This window comes from Suricata suricatta, chromosome 13 (assembly GCF_006229205.1).
Source record: "Suricata suricatta isolate VVHF042 chromosome 13, meerkat_22Aug2017_6uvM2_HiC, whole genome shotgun sequence".
In the NCBI taxonomy this organism is placed as follows: Eukaryota; Metazoa; Chordata; class Mammalia; order Carnivora; family Herpestidae; genus Suricata; species Suricata suricatta.
Genome location: NC_043712.1, coordinates 83,148,138 through 83,168,706, shown reverse-complemented (window position 1 = coordinate 83,168,706; position 20,569 = coordinate 83,148,138). Strand labels below are relative to the sequence as shown.

The following is a 20,569-nucleotide window of genomic DNA, read 5'->3' as shown; positions in this document are numbered from 1 at the left end:
TCTTACTAGAGTTTGAGTTCTGCTAAAACCAAACTTTTGTCTAACTTGTTCTAGAACAAGACCCTGGCACAGAGTAGGAATTCAATAAACATCTATTGAGTGGACGGAGGTAAATTCTCTTGGAAAAAAGCAGTTGACTCTGCATGTTAGAGTATTATCAGAAAGCGACTCAATATGAATATTTTCCTTAGTCATTAACACGATTTCAGGGGTTTTCTATCTTAACGGAAATATAAAGGCCTAAAATTTGAACTTAGAAATATATATTATATAGAACTCATTCTATATCTGTGATGTTTATCCCTGCAAAGATTTATTCACATTCAGCTGACTCAGAATTGGTTTTTTATATTTGTAATGTCATCTTTTAAAATAAACATTTTTAAAGTTTATTTTTTCATTTTGAGAGAGAGAAAGAGCATGAGCAAGAGAGGGGCAGAGAGAGAGACAGAGACAGAGAATCCCAAGCAGGCCCTGAGCTGCCAGTATGGAGCCCGATGCAGGGCTTGAACCCACAAACCATGATGAGTTCATGACCCAACTGAAATCAAGAGCCAGATGTTCAACCAACTGAGCCACCCAGGTGCCCCATGAAAGAAACATTAAAAAAATTTTTTTAAATCTTTATTTATTTTTAAGAGACAGAGATAGAGAGAGACAGAATGCAAGTAGGGGAGGACCAGAGAGAGAGAGGGAGACACAGAATCCAAAGCAGACTCCAGGCTCTGAGCTGTCAGCACAGAGCCCGACACAGGGCTTGAACCCACAAACTGCGAGTTCATGACCGGAGCTGAAGTCGGACACTTAACCAACTGAGCCACCAAGTCACCCCCTTTTTTTAATCTTTATTTATTTTTGAGAGAGAGAGAGAGAGAGAGAGAGACAGAGTGCAAATAGAGGAGGAACAGAGAGAGAGGGAAAATAAACATTTTTAAATAAAATCAATATGCACTCACTTTAGAAAATATATGAAATACTCAAAATGACAAGCAGGGGTGCCTGACTGGCTCAGTCAGTAGACCCTGTTGACTCTTGATCTGGGAGATGTAAGTTCAAGTCCCACGTTGGGTGTAGAAATTACTTAAAATCTTTTGTTTCTAAAGAGGCACCTGGGTGGCTTAGTAGGCTAAACGTACCGCTCTTGGTTTCAGCTCCAGCCACAATCTTGTGGTTCATGAGTTTGAGCCCCACATCGGACTCTGCACTGACAGCATGGAGCCTGCTTAGGATTCTCTCTCTCTCTCTCTCTCTCTCTCTCTCTCTCTCTCTCTCTCTCTCTGTACCTCCCCTGCTGGTGCGCACTTGTGCTCTCTAAAATAGATAAACTTTAAAAAAAAAACCTTTAAAAAAAGTAATGGGGAATACACTTATATCATAATTTTAATACCCAGAAATAAAAATTGGTAAATTATTGGGGGGGTTTTAGTGTTATGTAAAATTGGAATCTAGTTGTTTACCATAGTTGATTATCTGTGTCTTTCCCTTAGCATTTTTATTTAACGTGATATCTTAAGCATTTCTCATCATTAAACATCTTCAAACACATAACTTTTAATCTCCTCACAATATTCAATATTATTATGTGTATGCTTCATACGTTACTTAAACGTTACTTTTTCCCCCTCATTCTGAAGCCTTTTGGTGGTTGTCGGCATTGTGATACAATTAATAAAATTACCGTAATGATTATCTTTGCATGAAATTGGCCATGTATCTTCAGACACATTCTGGTAAAAAGGTTTGAACTTTTTAAAGTGACTAACACTGTGTGAATGGAGTGTGCCACCTCAGTGCCAGTGGAGTATTTTACATGCCCATTTATTTAAGGGTAGGATGTTTTTTAACGGTAAGACAGTTGTTTTATTAAATAGACTCCCATACATGTTACTTCTTTTAACCTGACATGACATCGTAGGCCCCTTTCCATGTTACTACCTTTATGTCCAGTCTTCCTCATGTCTTTAAATTATTGCGTACAATTCATACATGAATGAGCCGTCATTTATTTAACCAACATCGACTAATGTATACTTAGTTTTCCCTCCTAGTTTCTCACCAGTATAAACACTGCTACAGTTAAAACTATCTTTGTTCATTTGTGTAAATTTATGGAATCAGAATGACTAAGTCAAAAGTTTTCTACAGTTGGTTAAGCATCTGACTCCGGCTCAAGTCATGATCTCACGGTTCGTGGGTTCAAGCCCCGCGTCGGGCTCTGTGCTGACAGCTTAGAGCCTGGAGCCTGGAGCCTGCTTCCGATTCTGTGTCTCCCTCTCTCTCGGCCTTTCCCCAACTCGTACTCTGTTTCTGTCTCAATAAGAAATAAACATAAAAAGTTTTTTAAAAAGGTTTTCTGCATTTCTAGTTTTGATAGTGACAGATTTCCCTTCACCACAAAAGTTTTGTGAATTTGTACTCGCAGAAACAGTAAATGAGAGTTCTTTTCCTTTCTTTTTGGCAACACTCAACCTTTTCATCTCTTACAGAATGATAGATGATGTGTGGTGTTTAATTTGCAATTTTTTAAGTTTTGAATAGGATTAAGCCTATTTTTGTATGTTTGTTAGCCTTTTGTCTTTTCTGGGATATATGATAAATATTTTTGTCTTCATTAAGATACGATTATCAAATATTCTGCTTTAATACAAAATTACTTACTCCGCATGATCAAGTTTAGATCAGTGTAAGTAAAAATTTTACACAGCATTTTACTATTACTTTTGTATTGCATTTGCTTTTGCTCTTTTAAGTAGAGAGATTTCTCTGCCTTTTAAGATTTTTCCATAGGAAAATAAATGTTTAATTTCAAATAGGTGTTATGTTTATATTTATTATTTTTACAAATGGGTTGTGTCATTAAATTTTAGGAAAAGCATGCATAGAATTATAAATAGAATTTTTTATCTGTGGCATAGGAATGAAAGAACTAATCTATTTTTAGTAGTTAACTTACAGAGTTCTAAACTTAAGGTATTCAATAAGGTATTTGAGTCTATGGAATTAGTCACTAGAACTATGGTTTATGACAGTGAATGTCTTATTAACTCTAATATACGCACTACTATGGTAATGGGCAGTTTCCTTTTCTTTTTTAATTCTAGCGTAGTTAACATACCGTGCTATGTTAGTTTCCGGCGAACAATATAGTGATTCAGCACGTCTATACATTCCTCAGTGCTCGTCATGAGAAGTGTGCTCTTAACCCCGTCCCTATTCACCCCTCCTCCCACCCACCTTCCCTCTGGTGACCATCAGTTTGTTCTCTCTAGTTAAGAGTCCGTTTCTTGGTTTGTCTGCCATTTTTTTCCTTTGCTCATTTGTTTCTTAAATTCCAGATATGAGTGAAATCACTCAGTATTTGTCTTTCTTTGACTTGTTTTGTTTAGCATTACACTCTCTAGCTCCATCCATGTTGTTGCAAATGGCAAGATTTTGTTATTTTTTATGGCTTAGTAATATTCCATTGAATATATATACCACTTCTTTGTCCGTTCACCTATCAATGGACACTTGGGCTGCTTCCATAATTTGGCCATTGTAAATAATGCTGCAATAAACATAGGGGTGCGTGTATTCTTTTGAATTAATGTTTTTATATATGTGAGGTAAATACCCAGTAGTGGAATCACTGGGTCACAAGGTAGTTCTCCTTTTAACTTGTGAGGAACTTCCGGACTGTTTTCCGCAATGGCTGCACCAGTTTGCGTTCCCACCAGTAGCACACCAGTGTTCCTTTTTCTTCACAGCCTCACCAACACTTCTTGTTTCTTGTATTTTTTATTTCAGCCATGCTGGCGGGTGTGAGGTGACATCTCATTGTCATCAGTCATCTCATTGATTTACTTGTCCCTGATGATGAGTGATGTTGAGCATCTTTTCCTGTGTCTGTTGCCATCTGTATGTCTTCTTTGGAGAAAAGAATGCTTGTGTCTTCTGCCCATGTTTTAATTGGATTGTTGTGGTGTGTGTGTGTGTGTGTGTGTGTGTTGAACTATATACATTTTTTATGTATTTTGGGTACTGACCCCTTATCAGATACATCATTTGCAAATATCTTCTCCCATTCCTTACATTGTCTTTTGGTTTTGTTGATTATTTCCTTTGCTGTGCAGAAGCTCTTTATTTTGATGTAGTCCCAAGAGTTTATTTTTGCTTTTGTTTCCCTTGCCTTAGGAGACATACGTAGAAAAATGTTGCTACGGCCAATGTCAGAGAAATTAGTAATGGGTAGTTTTTTTTCTTTTTCTTTTTAATGTTTATTCATGAGTGAGAGAGAGAGTGAGAGCGAAAGCAAAAGAGAGAGAGAGTGCATGAGCAGGGGAAGTACAGAGAAAGAGGGAGACACAGAATCTGAAACAGGCTCCAGGCTCCAAGCTGGCAGCACAGAGCCAATGCAGGGCCTGAACCTCTGAATTGCGAGATCATGACCTGAGCTGAAGTCAGATGCCTAGCTGACTAAGCCACTTAGGTGCCCCATAATGGGTAGTTTTCTTAAGATCTATACGTGATCTCATTTGACCCTCAGACTAACCTTGAACCTTAAAATGTTGAATGGCATGCTTACAATTAAGATCACATCCTGGTTAACATGAGTCTGTCTCCCTCCAAATGCCTCCTTTTTCTTTTCTTTTTAATACATGAACCCCTGATAAGAGGCCCCCTGCCATCATATAAGAACTTCCTGTTCTTGCTGCTCTAACCAACCGACGTGGAGAAAGTCCGCTTCTCCTGTATAATTGTAACTTCTATTTAAGTCGCGATCTGTTCATTCATAAGTTTACTTCACATCCTTGAAATAATCACATAAGTTAGGTAAGAACCAAAAACGTGGCTTTTATTTTTACCCAAGAAGAAAAACAATCTCAGGGAAATGATTTGTTTGAAGTTGACAGTGAATTAATGAAGAGCCAGATTCAGAATGTGGGGCTTGGAGTCTCAGATGCACCATGGTGATCTGCCACTTGCCAAATTGAATCTATAGAATTTGGTTTATTAATAGCCTCTACATAAATAAAGTTGACAATGAAACAGAAAACAGAAGCACAGTCTTCTCCCATCTGCCTGACATTTTACAGTTCTTCACTGCAAAACAGGCCTTAGGAATATCAGCCTGTGCATTTGGGAGATTTTATCTCTTCCACCTCTCCGAGAATATAATGGCTGTTTTAGTTTTCCTGGGCCAAAAATCTCTAAATGAGACCACAAAATGAAAGTGGTAGGAATACACACACACACACACACACACGCACATGCACATGCACACATGCACAGCCAACACTGACTACTGACTCTAAGTTAGAATTATTAAGCAGGTTTGAAGCACATGGACAAGCTCCAAGATGGACGTCTTCAGTGAGGCCAAACTTTTATTTAGGATGGTTTTCCATTTTAAGTATAATAAAGTAGAGGCACCTGGGGGTTCAGTCAGTTAAGCGTCTGATTCTTGATTTCAGCTCAGGTCATGACCCCAGGGTCGTGGGATCGAGCCCCACATCAGGCTGCAGGTTGAACATGGACCCTGCTTAAGATTCTCCCTCTCTCTCTCTCTCTCTCTCTCTCCCTCCCTCCCTCCCTCCCCCCTTCTCTCCTCCCCTGCTCGCACACACATGTGCACACACACTCTCTCTTTCTAAATATATATGTGCATATATATTTATAATAGAGTAGATTGTATTATATTAATAATCACATTTTACTATCATATTCTATAAATTAAATGTTCCTTTTTCCCCAAACATAATGCATTTCTTAATGAATTTTATTATACTTATTTCTAATGGAAAAATCACCTTAATTTAAAAGGAAATCAGTAAGAAGTTGAAATCACTTAATAAATTTGCCTTCTAATGGGATTTGCAGGGGTCCCCGTGTACCCCTCTGTTCCGGATCTCCACACCTGGGAGCCTTACTTAGTATATTTCGTAACCTTTGCGTGGCACAAATACCTATTTCTCCCCAGTTACCTCCAGAGTCGTTACCACTGAGAGGTGGTGACACGTTGTTTATCCATCAGTAGGACTTCATGCGGATTGCTCTTCCTTACGGTGGTGAGGAGTTGTCAGTCTTTCAGAGATCTTTTTTATTTAGTTCTGATCCATCTGTGAGAGTAATAGAATCAGAAGACTCGCCTGTAACGATAATGTGTTTTCCCAGTGAAGACCTGTCTAGATCTGCTAAGGATTTACCCAAACCCACTATGGGGTATCTCTTTCCCACCCTATTTTTTTTTTGTTAAACATTTATTCATTTTTGAGAGACAGAGACAGGACACAGCAGGGGAGGGATAGAGAGGGAGGGAGACAGAGAATCTGAAGCAGGCTCCAGACTCTCAGCTGTCAGCACAGAGCCCCACATGGGGCTCAAACCCATGAACCACAAGATGAAGTCAGACGCCTAACTAACTAAGCCACCCGGGTGCCCCTCCCACCTTGTTTAGAAGAGTTGAGCCAAATGCTTTCAGTAATGAAGTGATTGCAAAGCAGGTCGTGTGCTACACCAGCCTCTTCAACCCTCTGACTTAACTTCATGTGGGAGAAAAGTGGGTTGAACCAGTCACTAACCTGGGCTGCATCTATGTCTTCTCTCTTGAAACAGCTCCATGGTTATTCGGGACTTAACCTTACGCAGCGCCGCGAGCTTCGGCTCCTTCCACCTGATCCGTCTCCTCTACGACGAGTACATGTTCTACTTAGTAGAACATCGTGTTGCTCAGGCCACAGGAGAGACACCCATAGCGGTCATGGGCGAGGTAAGAGAAGTCCCAAGAGCTGTGACTCACGGGGCTTTGAGAAAAGACTTTGAATTTCATTTTAATTTAAATATATTATTTATCAACGAAAGTATTTGTTTCTCACGGGGAAGACCCCGTGGGGCTGTGGAGTTATTGGGGGGGGGTCTTTAAATCCCTCAGTTCATATGCATTTTCTTAATTAAAAGATACTAAGATCACAAATTATGTCACGTGAAAGTTCGTGGACTGTTTCAGTGTTATAAAGGTGTCTGTGGAAAGGAAAAGTTTGAGAATTTGCTGGCCTGAAGAAAGCCATCATTGAACAGAAAATGAGAAACACTGATGTTTCTGGTAAGGCAAGGGCTACAAACACGGAGGGCAGTTAAATATGTATTCTGTAGACTCTTCCTCCAAGTGTCCAGTAGCCACACAAATCCTATTTCAGAAGGATAGTGGCAGTAATGGTGGCGACGGGAGCTAACATTTGGGGGATATTTACTGTGTGCCCGGCACAGTTTGGAGTCCTTTATATGTAACAGAGGATCGAACACTTAACTTTTTGAGGTAGGTACAACGGTGTCCGGTTTGACAGCGAGTATCTGAGGTTGATGTAGAGCGCTAAGGACCCAGGGAGATGGAATGGTTATGTAGCTAAGGCGCGGAAAGACCTAGTTCAAGTACCCAGACTCTGATTTTCCAACTCTGGCTTCTCATTGCTAAAGATCCAAAGAAAAAAATTCTCTTCAGAATTTTTAGATAGAAAATAAAAATACCTTACTTTCAGCGAGTGTCAAAAAGCTGACACTCTGATGTAAATTTACACAAGGATTGGCTAATAGAATGAGGAATAGATACACCTGCTCTAGTCATTCTGCACCAGTCCTTTGTCGTACTGAATCGGGCACTTCCGGTGTTCCTAGACCGTGTACCGAAGTTGGCCATATCACGATTACCCAAAGCAGGAAAGAAGACACGTTCCTTTTTAAGCTGTGTGTATGTGCTTATTTAAATTTAAGAAGTCAAAATAAATAGACCCTTTTTCTAGTTTAAGAAATAGGATAATAAAGGTATGAATTAAAAATACATGAAAATACCTCAAGGACCTTTATAAGTATTCTAATACAAATAAAATATGTGTCAGACTTGCTCAGAATGTTGTTTAAAAGTTTCCTCTTTCCCTCTTTAAAATCCCTTGCTGTGCACTGATGTGTGTGTGTTGGTATGATGCTCCTTAATGGTGTTTTTGCTTAAATGATGCCAACGACGTGTGTGTGTGTGTGTGTGTGTGTGTGTGTGTGTGTGTGTGTGAGAGAGAGAGAGATTTAGCAAGAATCGCTGGAGCTTTTAGACGACAGGCAGGACCTCACGGAACCAGAGCCATCTGGCCTTTTCTTAGAGCTGACCTCCCCTTAGGGCCTGTTCCAGTGCTTGTCTCACAGATGTCCGGTTGCAAAATCCCCAGTTGGCATGTAGATTAAGTACCATAAGTTTGCTCCAGTCAGCGCCCAAAACCTTGGAAACAGACACGCCCTTTGGTCTCTTTAACACATTTGCCAACCCCCTCATATGTTCTGGGCCTTCTTTAAGAAGACGGTCAGGATAATGATAACAGGGATCCTGATGAACACCGTGTGCCCAGTCCTGAGGTGGTCTTTTCCTCCCTCACGTGTGGAGGGAACAGAGACAGTGGGCAGGAGCGGGTCACACAGTGAAGACCGAGCAGTTGTGGTAGAACTGTCTTACGGAGTCAGTGCTGCCAACTAACTAGCCCCGTAGGCACTCTTGTTCCTTCCTTTTTTTTTTTCTTTGCTGTATGTAAACAGTGGAAATGAATATGACAAACTCCCCCATAAGATAAAATATGAGTAAAATCTAGATCGGAAAATAAAGTATAAAACACCTTCTGTAAGATCAGCAATCTAATAAGCACACCTCTTGACTTCTTTGCCTGCTCTCTCCGTTACCCAGTTTTTAGGAAAATCCGTTGAGCTGTCTTTACTCATCCGTTATTCAGCCCAAGCCAATTAAGGGTCATTTTCTAGGTTTGTTCTCCCCACACAACATTGATAGCCTCATACATCTGTCGGCCATAATAGACCTGTAGATCATGGTCACGATATCGTCCCTGGTGTTTCTTGATTCTTGAGAAAAGGAGAAGGAAATTTAAGAAACAGGAAAGCTGTTTTCTCGCATGTCCCATGTCATCCTGTGCCGAGCCCTAGAAGTCAGATTGGAGGTTAAAAAAGGCGGGGGGGCTTCTGCATGTTGAGGCTCCATTGCCTCAGCCCGTAGGTGATTGCCCTCTTCAAACACCAAGTCCAGAAGTGCCTGTGGGGCACCACCTCGGGCCCAAATCCACTGGAATCCATAAAAGTCACCCTGACCCTTAGTTGCAGCAATTGGTTTTCAATCATCAGTCACAGCAGCAACCACAAACACAATAATAGTTCTTACTATTTGTTGAGAGCTCATTACCTACCTAATGAAATCAAACTCTTGATCTGTCTGCCGATGGCTCCTTCTCACTAAGTGTTACTGCTGTTCTCCCAGATGATCATGCTGGACACCTGGGCATCTTCTTTTACAGGTCTTTCTGTCTTGACCTCTACGTCCACCCCGTTACTAAATCTGTTCTTTCCCAAGCCTCACATAGTGCAGTCAATATTGTCTTATGAAAGGGCAGAGTTGGTGGTGTTACCGCTACCTAAATACCTAAAACCCGTCAGCGGTATTCTCTTCTGTTAGGTAAGGAACGAAATTCTTTCCTTGGTGCACAAGGTGGTAGGTGATGTGGCCCAGCCTCTCTGGTTAACCTCAACCTCCCTCCTCCTTTCCTTTTGTTGCAGTCACCGTGGACTTTTCTCTGTTCTTATTCTCCAGGCTTTTCTCTTCACTGGGCCACTGTGTCAGAGGTTCTTTCTACCAGGAATCTTCTGCCCACCTCCCCCTTGTTCATGCCAAGTCCGACTTCACTTAAATATGAATTCCTCAGGGGGGCCTGATTCCCCCCACCACTACCTTAGATACCCCCGTTCTCTCTGATCTGTGCATTTACTTTTCATTCTAGAGTCTACACCACACTAATCACATGGTTCTTTGTACGATATGTGTAATCAAAGATTTAATGCCCTAGAAACAATGAGGACTTTGACTCAGGAGAACTGAAATCTCCTGGTAGTTCCGTTATTTTACAGCGGTATAATCTTAGACAAATCATATTTACTGATGATGAACCTCAGACTTACCTCTGAAATTAGTTTATTCATTTCTTTAACAGATTTTTTGCATTTAAAAAGCAAGTTTTCTTAAATGTTTATTTATTTTTGATAGACAGAAAGAGACACAGTGTGAGTAGGGGAGGGGCAGAGAGAGAGGGAGACACAGAATCCGAAGCAGGCTCCAGGCTCTGAGCTGTCAGCACCGAGTCTGACACAGGGCTCAAGCCCACAAACCATGAGATCATGACCTGAGCCAAAGTTGGATGCTTAACTAACTGAGCCCCCCGGGCACCTCTGTTTCACAGATGTTTCTTCATACCTACTCTATACCAACTGCTGTAATGATTAGTTAGGTTATAGCGATGAATAGAACAGATTTCGATCTTGCATTCAAGACACTTACATTTTAGTTTGTGAATTCATATTTACTAAATATTCACATAACTGTAGAGCTACAAAATTTAAGAGAAATAGGAATACTCAAAGCATGAGACCCTCATCTAGCTTGGGAGGGCCAGGGAAGGTTCCCTCCCACCCCCTGCTCCAGAAATGATGTTTGAAGTCAGACCTAAAGGGCAAAAGGAGTTAATAACTATGTGAAGTTGGTGAGAACTGGGGGGCAAGGGGTGGAGACCACCACAGGCAAATAGAGACGTGCACATGAGTCTACCGGAAATGGAAGGGAGCATGGCCAAGAGGAAGTTTTCATGGAAAGTCTGAGGGTCAAGCACCAGCAAGACCACATTCAGTCGACAAGAGGTAGAATCGGATTAGGAATGAAACCCCAAACCTCAGGTGACGCCCATGTACTATTTATATGCCAGGCACTGTTCTAAGTGCCTTATGGGTATTAACTTTATAACTCACAACAACCCTATAAATGAATATTATTAAACCTGTTTAAAAAACGTTTTAATGTTTACTAATTTTGAGAGAGAGAGAGAACGAGAGAGAAAGAGAGGCAGCGAGCACAGGAGAGGGGTAGAGAGAGAGGGATTCACAGAATCTGAAACAGGCTCCAGGCTCCAAGCTGTTAGCTCTGAACTCTGAACAGCGAGATCATGACCTGAACCAAAGTCGGACACTTAACCAACTGAGCCACCCAGGCATCCCTTATTATTCCTGTCGTACAGATGATGACATGAGACACAGAGCCGTCAAGTAGCTCACCTAAGATCACACAGCCACTAAGTGGTTAGATCAGGCTCTAAAACCAAGCAGTCTGGCCCCAAAGTTCTTGCTTTTAATCCACCATGCTGATCACCTGTTGCGAATGGGGGTGGGGGCGCAAGAGCTCTGCAGGATGGGGGACAGGAGCAGGACGAGTGGGGAAGTCAGCGGGAGGAAATCCGGGAAGTAGTCCCAGACTTGGCTGGACGCGGCTTTTGCCTTGCGTATATTTTATGTGGCGGACAGCCAGCTAGATCCAGAAGCAAGCGGGAAAGGTTCTCCTTTGAAAGTAACTTAGGGACAGTTCTCATTAATGAGAATCCAAGAGATCCATTTGAGGATTAACAATTGTGTACGTGATCTGAGCGGGCAGGAGAGACTGATACGCATTTTACACATAAGTACAGTGTGCACGTGCACCGAAGTACTGTTTGTACCTTCCCGGTAACACCACCCTGGCCGTGGAAGCGCCCCAAAGGAAACCGAAGCCGCGTCACAGCACGTTTTCTTCTAAATGTCAGTCAGCTGCCACAGTAATGCTGACTAGCAAGTTATTTAAAGCATGTGCAATTTCAGAGCTTCAGGATTATATTTTTTGCCTGGATGATCAAAAGGAAACAGAATTTATTTACTGCTAAAATTATATAATTTTTTTGAACTTTAATATTATAAATATGCCCATAGACTCTCTGGGAGTGGTGCAGTTTTAGGAGTAGGACTAAAACAAAATAAGCAAGTTGCATCTGTTTGCACACCTGTTAAATAAAAATTTTTGAAACTCGGGGCTTTCTGTGCCGCTCTGAGCAGAAACGATCCTTTTATTTGAATTTTATGACGGTTTGGAATCTATTTGGGAGCTTATGGTAGGTGTGCTTTTAGTTCCTTAAAATACACACAGTCCATTAATACGTCTCTGAATCTATACATTTTGGTTGCTTCATAAAATTTTCTGTGATACATATTTTTACATTTAATTTATTAAATATACTCCAGTTCTTTGTCATAATTTATACTTATTTAATATTACATCTAAGCCATCTATATAACCAGTTTTTTGAAATAAAAAGTAGAAACCAAAAGATGCTTCTGTTGTTTGGATATGAATATCCATATAAAAAAAGATAATTTTAGGGAAAAAATGGAAGATCCTTTAAGAATATACTATCAAAAGGAAAATGCGAATTAATCAAAGTTGATGTACTCAAAATAGAAGAGAAAAAAACCCTTCAAAACCTAAAAATTGGAGAAGAGCAATAATAATTCAACAGGCAAGCTTCTAGGATAAAAGTTAGTGAAAAAGTTGCATTTGGTAGAAGTGTAATCGTGGTAAATAAGCATGGATTCTTCAGGCAAAATCAATCTAATGGAAAATAAATTTCAGTGACTTTATCCCGGTGCAACTAGGGAATTCACTGAAAACGCTCCTGTGGAATATAGATTTGCTATAGAATATTTTAAAACGAATGAATTGCATCACAAGTTATAATTGTTTGCAGAAAACAGCTATCATGTAACAGCAGGGTCTTAAAAAATTTAATGAACACTTGTCAGAAGTGATGATCATTTATTGTTATTTATAATAGATAAATATAAATAAGTATTGCCTTATGATAAGTAAATATTAATATGTACTCATTTTTTCTAATTAATATAGGAATTGCCTTGTGGTAATCACTATGCTAGATGTTCTACATTCTTATTTAATATTCTCCAGAACCTTGCAAAAGATGTACTGGTGTCCCCATTTCACCCATGAGGATAAGAGGTTGAAGATCTCCCCAAAGCAGGGCTAGCATGTGCTAGAAAGCAGGACCCGGTCATTCCAAACCTCCAAACGTGGGCTCCGTCCACAGTTTAGTGTTTCACCATATAAATTTTTTGTAGATCGATTCAAATAGGGACCGATTTACTTCCGTCTCTGCTGTTCATCTCCCCCAGATACGCACACCCTCACAGCCACACAGGCGCCAGACGCCTCCCGTGGATGCTGTCATTATTTTCTCCCAGGGTTTCTTTCCTCTGTATTCCAGGATGCACCCTGAGGGCCCCGCACCCTTTCCCTTCCCACTGTTTGTTCGTAGATGCCTCGAATATGCAAAACGCACTGGAATGTTAGTCTAAGCAAATTGCCCAGTCTGCTGGGAAACAGCACCAGCGTTCCAGCTCCTCTGTGGCCACCCCCAGACCAGACCTAAATCAGAATCATTATTTTGGAATTTGTAGTTTGCTTTTAGCTGTGAGTCCGTACCTCTCCGTGAGCACAATTCTGACAGCTTGAAAATCAGGTATCAAAGTGACCTCCCGGAGGAGAGGCATGGGCGGCCTTTCTGCTACAGCATCATCTTCCAAGTTCCTAAGAAGTGGCTTTGGAGAAGCTCTCCCATTTTTCCTCATCTTTCCTGGTTTGTCATTCTGTTTCCTTCTTTCCTTGAGTGTGAGAAAAGCACCCATTGACTCAGCTGCCCGGCGCCACAGCTCTTCTACTTGGTTTCCTTCGGGCTCTGGGCTCGAACCCCTTCTCTGATGCTCTTCGAGGAGCAGACTTTTGCTTGGAGCTGTGGTCTATCTAAACAGTCTCCCAATAGGTGCTCAAAAACTATTCAAGAAAGGAGGTTCAGTCAGTTGAGTGTCTGACCCTTGATCTCATGGTCCGTGAGATTGAGGCCCCCACGGGGCTCTGTGCTGACATGTGGAGCCTGCTTGGGATTCTCCCCCCGCCCACCGCCCATGCTCTCTCTGTCCCCCACCCCCACTCTTGCTCTGTCTCTCAAAATAATCATTTAAAAAAAAGAAGTACAAAAGAATGATGGAAAGATAGACTACCCATTTGTAGGACTTCTCACTGGATTTCCTGATTTACCTACTGGATTCTTTTATCGGGAGGATAACACTCCTAGGCGAAGTGCTTCTTCTCCCTAGAATGTGTCTGTCAACATTTCAGAGACCCTCTGGTCCAAGCTGGGCAATCCTAAGTGCTTTCAACTAGAGATTAGCTCCCCTAAAGAGTTCAGAAGTGGGAAAAGATAAAATAGTTCAAGAATTCTTCGCATACTTCAAGAGCTAAAATGGTCACTAGACCCATCAGGAAAGAAATCTCAGCACACCGTTCTCTTCCACTAGTCCACCCCTGGGCTAGTTGCTTAGGAAAGAGTGAGCCTCACGTCCCCAGCTGCAGAGCCAGCAAGGCCTAGAAAGATCTTGCGGCAGAGATCAGGCACGACAGCTCCCCCTGCTGGCCGCTGCTACACTCTGCCATCCCCTGCCCTGTCCAGGTGGCTCTGGCCTCACCACTGCCTTCCCGGTAGCTTTGCTCACAAACAGGTGCTTACTGGTCCTTCAATACAGAAATGGCTCTTGTTGGAGATCACAGGTGCCTCAGGTCACAGGAGTGGTTTTCTACTTTTCACCATCACTGTATAAAATACACTTTCATCAGTATGACTTTCTACAAGTATGTGAGCCAGATGTTTTGATATTGGAAACACTGCAAACCTGACTCATGCGCCTTGGTACAAAGAGGACTTGTTTGCATGCCCTGCTCCCCCCATTGTCTGTCTAGTTAATAATTTCTGCAAAAGTGGGGCGTCTGGGTGGCTCAGTCTGTTAAGTGTCTGACTTTGGCTCAGGTCATGGTCTCACGGTTCATGAGTCCAAGCCCCACGTTGGTCTCTGTGCTGACAGCTCGGAGCCTGCAGCCTACTTCAGATTCTGTTTCTCCCTCTCTCTGCCCTTCCCCCACCCCCAAAAGTAAACATTAAAAAGAAAAAAAATTTTTTTTAATTTCTCATGGCTCCCAGGTGGCTCAGTCCATTAAGCATCTGGCTTTAACTCAGGTCATGATCTCATAGTTTGTGAGTTCGAGCCCCACATCAGTCTCTGTGCTGTCAGCTCAGAGCCTGGAGCCTGCTTCAGATTCTGTTTCCCTCTCTCTCTGCCCCTCCCCCACTCACACTCTGTCTCTGTCTCAAAAAATGAATAAATGTTAAAAACATAAAATAAAAATTTCTACAAAAAATGGGTGGTAGAATTAAAACTAGGAAGTACCTCCTCTCACATAATAAAGTGATGCCAAGACTTCCTCTTAGACGGTGAAAGTGGCCTCACATGATGCCTGTCTCAAGTTTGCTGCACCAAGATTCTTTCTTTGTCCCCCGTGGTGCCGAAACTCGGGCGGGAAGTTCAGATCTGCTTTGAACCGTCTTGTTGCTTCTGTGGCAAAAGCTTTAAAGCTCTCAGTAATTTCATTGACTTCTCAGAAGACCAGAGAGACAGAGACAGAGTCTGATCACAATGTGATCATCCCCATTGTGCCAAACATACAGAACACCGCGCGTGCGCGTGCACACACACACACACACACACACACACACACACACACACACACTCCATGTTCAGGACAGCCCTGCTCATGGTATTTGCTTGAATCATAAATGCCTTGGTCAGCACATAAACCGACTTCAAATTCAGCCCTTGATTGAGTTCATAGTGTCAGACTCTCAGGTCAAGGTCTAAGGGCACTTCCATTCTCAGGCAACACGCCTTGTAAGTCCCACTCAGCTAGAGGCATTTTATTTTATAAGGCACCATCTTATGGCCTTACAGTTGGATGGAATTCTGGGACTGTCACTAGTATTGGAAAATTGAGTTTTGAAGACAGTAGACACGTCTGTTTCACAAAAAGGAAGTCTAAGGATCAAAGAGTAACGTGTGGAACCCCATAGCTGGTGCTGGTAAACTTGTGCTTCAAAGCCCGGTCAGGCTGGCTCTAGATCCCAGGTTGTCCCCCGCATACCGTGCTGCTGCCTATTTTCCATTTAATGCCTTTGCAGACTGGGCAAGTGATATATATCCCTGCTTTAGTCTTAGTTTTCTCGTCAACAAAATAAGCAGCAACCATTTCTTTCCAAGGCTGTTGTGAGGATAAAGTTAGATGGGTGTGCAGTTAGGCACAGAAAGTAGGGGTAGGTGGACGGATGGAGAGGATGGTCAGGTGGGCAGACTGGCACATGTGAGGTACTGAATTTTTTCTAGTTCCATTTCCTTTCCACAAGGATGGATGGATAGATCATGGATGGATGGATAGATCATGGATGGACGGATGGATGGATGGGTAGATCATGTATGGACGGAGGGATGGATGGACAGATGGATGGACGGATGGATAGATCATGGATGGATGGATGGATAGATACATAGATCTGAAGCTGTGTATATTACTCAGGAGAGACTGTATTTTGATTGACTTCAACTCCAGGTCAGATTTTTAAATATTGACTCTTCACCGATCATGCACTTAATTAGACCATCATGTTTTCAACCTTATAAAGATGAACTTAGAAGTTGAAATTCATGAGATATCACATAAAGGCATGTGAAGGGCTTAATCAGATTATGTTGTCAGGGGAAAAATAGCCTGTAGACTGTTTTTGAATGTCGAGTCAAGTGATTCATGGAATTACGAAGACTCCACAGCATTTTTTGGGATGGAGCCAAAGTGAGAATCAGAGGCAGAGTAATTCGATGCTTTGGAAAACACAGCCAACCAAACAGAATGCAGAAATAAGTCACTTGGTGGCGGGAGGAGGCAGTATTAGGGGAGACATATAAACCTAATTAGACAACCACACCTGGAGTTGTATTAAATGTGAAGTAGGAGAAATGAATGAAAAGTGTTGTGAAATGGGGAGAAAGTATTTTATATACAGTTACTATCTATGTGTAATTTATTCAAGTTAAAGGGTAAAAGTAAGTTCCAAAGAGACATCTTATTCCAACTAGGAGATAGAAACCACTTCAGAGAATTTTACAGTTCTCTATTCTTAGTGCCTATGACAACTTTAAAGATCTTTCCTAGAGCAAGCAGTTCATTGGCAGAAACTGGAAAATTGTACAGTTACACAATGCATAATTTCTTCCCTACGCGTGTGTGTCAGAAGTCACCACGGTGGCAGACTTGGTGAGCAGTGTGGGGTCAGGGCATCATTTTATTCTGAATCTGTGTAGAGACTGATCCTAACAGTAGCTGAGGCACCCGAATGAGCAGTGTTTTCTAGTTAAAACTTTGAACTATTTCACCCAGCGGCTACTAATGACCTTGGCCCCCAGGCCAGCAGGCGAGCCTAGGGTCACGTGGTCAAGTTTACTGTGGCTTCTGCTACACGTGCTGCCTGTGGTCCCTTCCTGCAGCACGTTGGCATCTGGCTGCAGGAATCTATCGGCGTGGATCCTCGTGGATCCATCAGGTCATCCGAGACACGAGGGCCTTCCGGGGTCCTCCGGTTGCTTGTGGTGCGGCTTGCCGGCACTCGGTGATCCTCATGAAATCGTCCAAAGAACCGATGTGCATCCTGTTCCTTAGTGTTCGACGTTCCTATTAGAGCAGCCCGTAGGCCTGCATCTGGGTGTGAGGGGCCTGTTCTGGCCCCGTTACCCACTACGAGCTTTCAGTTTCCCCCATTTCCCTTTCCGCTTTGATCTGGAACAACGTCCTCACCGCTCGCAGCTCTGTGGTCCTGGTCAGCTTTCTGCCCGCTTGTGTGATTTCATCCCCCTGGGAGCTCCGAACGCGCGCTGCAAAACCTTGCGGCCGGCTAGAAAGTTGTACGTGAAATTCAAAGTCTGTAGATGAAAACTGAATCACAAATGCCCCCCAGACCAATCTACCCCAAAAGGTGAATCCGTGGCCGCGCACTCTCCCACCTCACCCCCCGTGAAGCACACAAAAGACAGAATTGAGGGGAAAACTTAACTGTGTTCTAAACGGCTTAATCAGGAGGCTGTGTTTCCTCTAATAATAGAAAAAAATTTAAATGGTTTCTATTCAGGCAGATGTGGCTGTTTTTACAAAATATCTTAGATATGAATGGCAGGCAATATAAGGGGCTCCCAAAGATGTCTACAGCCCAATCCCTAGACCCTGTGAATATGTTAGGTTACAGATGCAATTAAGGTTACTAATTAATTGACGTTAAAATAAGATTATTGAAGAGAGAGGGGGGAAGGGGGAGGGGAGATGGTCATGGAGGGGGGCACTTGTGGGGAGGAGCACTCACTGGGTGTTATAGGTGCAATTAAGGTTACTAATTAATTGACGTTAAAATAAGATTATTGAAGAGAGAGGGGGGAAGGGGGAGGGGAGATGGTCATGGAGGGGGGCACTTGTGGGGAGGAGCACTCACTGGGTGTTATAGGGAAACCAACTTGGTAATAAATTATTTTTAAAAAGATGAGATTATCCTGGATTACCCAGTGTGATCACAAAGGGTCTTTAAAAGAGGAAGGCAGGCAGGGGGCAGGCTGGGGGGCACCCGGCTGGCTCAGTCGGTTAAGGATCCGACTCTTGATTTCGGCTCAGATTATGATCTCACTGTTGGTGAGTTCGAGCCCCGTGCTGTCAGCACAGAGCCTGCTGGGGAGTCTCGCTCCCTCTCTCTGTGCCCCTCCGCATCTTCTCTCCCCCCAAAATAAAGAAACTGTGGCTCTGAGGGCGGAAGGGCAGTCATCGCATATACTGCAGGTCGTGAGCCGCCTCGGGAAGCCGGAAAGGGAGGGAAAACCTCTCAGAATCCGCAGACAGAAATACAAGGGCAGCCAACAGCTTGATTTTAGCTCAGGGAGACCCGTTTTGGAATTCTGACCTTCTGCATTAGAAAATAATAAATCTACAGTTTTAGCCACTGAGATTGTGTCATTTGGTGACAGCAACAGTGGGAAATAATTATCTTAAGAAAGCTATATTGCTCTGAATGAAATCAGTCATGACTTGGGTTTCTAGGCTCTTCTTTCAGTCTATTATTTATTCTTACTTCCTCCTCTTTCAACATACATACATCGTTTCTCCGTTGATGACTCTGCCCTGGAAATCCTCCTCACTGGAACTTCTCCCCGTTTGCTCTCATCAGTGGAGAACTTAACGCTGTCAGACTGTCTCCTCACATCTTCACCTGCTGTCCAAACTGGCAGCAGCTTCCCACTAGGCATGCTCTCCCGCCCTCCCCCCCCAAACTATTAACACATGTAACCTGTACCCACATCTCTTTCCTTGCAACTTCCCGTCATCTTTTCTCATGTCCCAGACATATCTCCTATTTGCCCACTAATTCCCACAATTAAACACCAACCTTGGTCCATCTCTGTCTATCCATGCAGAAGCCTCCAGAAAAAAGAGAAGAAAGTTAGTCCTTTGATGGACTTCCATCCTTAAAAGTTGACCCTAGTTTCTTTCCTGTGACCTGTTGCTGCCCATGTGCCTGGGCTGTGCTCGCTCCTTCTGATTCCATATCCTTCCCTGTGACCAAAGTCTTCACACCTTCCCTAAAACAACCTTGCATTCCCTTCACTGTTCGTGAGCTGGGGACCTGCAGGGTTTACGAGCTCTCTTCCGGCCGGGGCCCAGCCCGTCACCCAGTTTTGTAAGTAGTGTTTCACTGGAGTGCGGCCCCTCTCACGTGCCCGTCACCTGTGGCTGTTTGCATTAGTGGGGCAGAGCCGGGTCGTGGTGACGGGGCCGTAAAGCCCGAAGTACTTCCTGTCTGGCCTTTCACTGAAGACAAAGGTTGCCGACCGGTGTCCTAGACCATATATTTTCATAATGCGACGCCACCAGGTCATCAGTTAGGCATTTTGGTGTCTGGTCGCCTCGTTAACAGGGTGGCTCTGCACGTGCACAGCCGACAGCCCTCTGAACAAATAGAGCGTGTTTGTGCGTGATCGTATCTGTCTACCTGGAAATCGGGGTGGGCCTAGACACGTTTCCTACTGGGACGTGGTTTCCAGAGGGGACACTTCCCCGGCTGCCCAGGGGGATGTGGTTATGATGACCCCCTAACCCCTTCTCCCCAGGATGGGGGGGCTCTTCCAGCGTAGGTGGTGTTCCCATGGGTTAGGTCCTGCTCTCTGAACGCTTTCTTTCTGTCCCTGACTCCTGTTCCCCGTCCCTGCTCCGTGGCTCCCTCTGGGGTCCTGCCTGCGGGCTGTCTGCACCCTGACTCTGCATCGTTTCAGTTCCCAACTATGAGCACACACGTCCCTCCATGTGGAAAGTTGGTGGCTGCTGGGTCTCTCGTGCCGTGGTCTCTTCAGGGCATCTGTGGGCTGCGTCTCCGGGCTGTGCCTGGTCTCAGTCATGGTTCCTGTGCCTCGGGACGGGGGGGTAGACCAGCCGGTCCCGTGATGAGCCACCCCTCAGCCGTTTGGCCGCAGGTCACGGTCGCACCCAGACCCTCCCTCAAGGGTCCTGCCCATGCATTGCCCGCCTGCACTTCCCAGCTACACTAGTGTCCTCGTGGGGCTGTGGTCTCCCACCTCCCACCCCCCACCCAACCACATGGGGCCGTCGGATCTTGTCCAGGAGGGCGTGTGTCATGAGGACCCTTGTCAGGACCCAGAGGAAATAGTTTCTGGGATGGGAGAGTTTTCTTCCTGAAACAACAGAGGTGTCCTCTGTGTTCTG

The 20,569-nt window shown here is 43.5% G+C and overlaps 1 protein-coding gene across 5 annotated transcripts in view; it reads left to right on the top strand.

Annotated features, from left to right (window-relative positions):
• The window catches only part of RFX3 (regulatory factor X3), a 261,029-nt gene that overhangs the window by 225,910 nt on the left and 14,550 nt on the right, over nucleotides 1–20,569 (top strand). For all 5 annotated transcript variants that reach the window (XR_003901718.1, XM_029919467.1, XM_029919468.1 and 2 more), the window contains one exon: nucleotides 6,595–6,748. Coding sequence is in view for 4 of the 5 variants with exons in the window: in XM_029919467.1 (XP_029775327.1) it covers nucleotides 6,595–6,748 (154 nt within the window). In the remaining variant the exon portion in view is untranslated. The remainder of the gene's footprint in view (nucleotides 1–6,594; nucleotides 6,749–20,569) is intronic.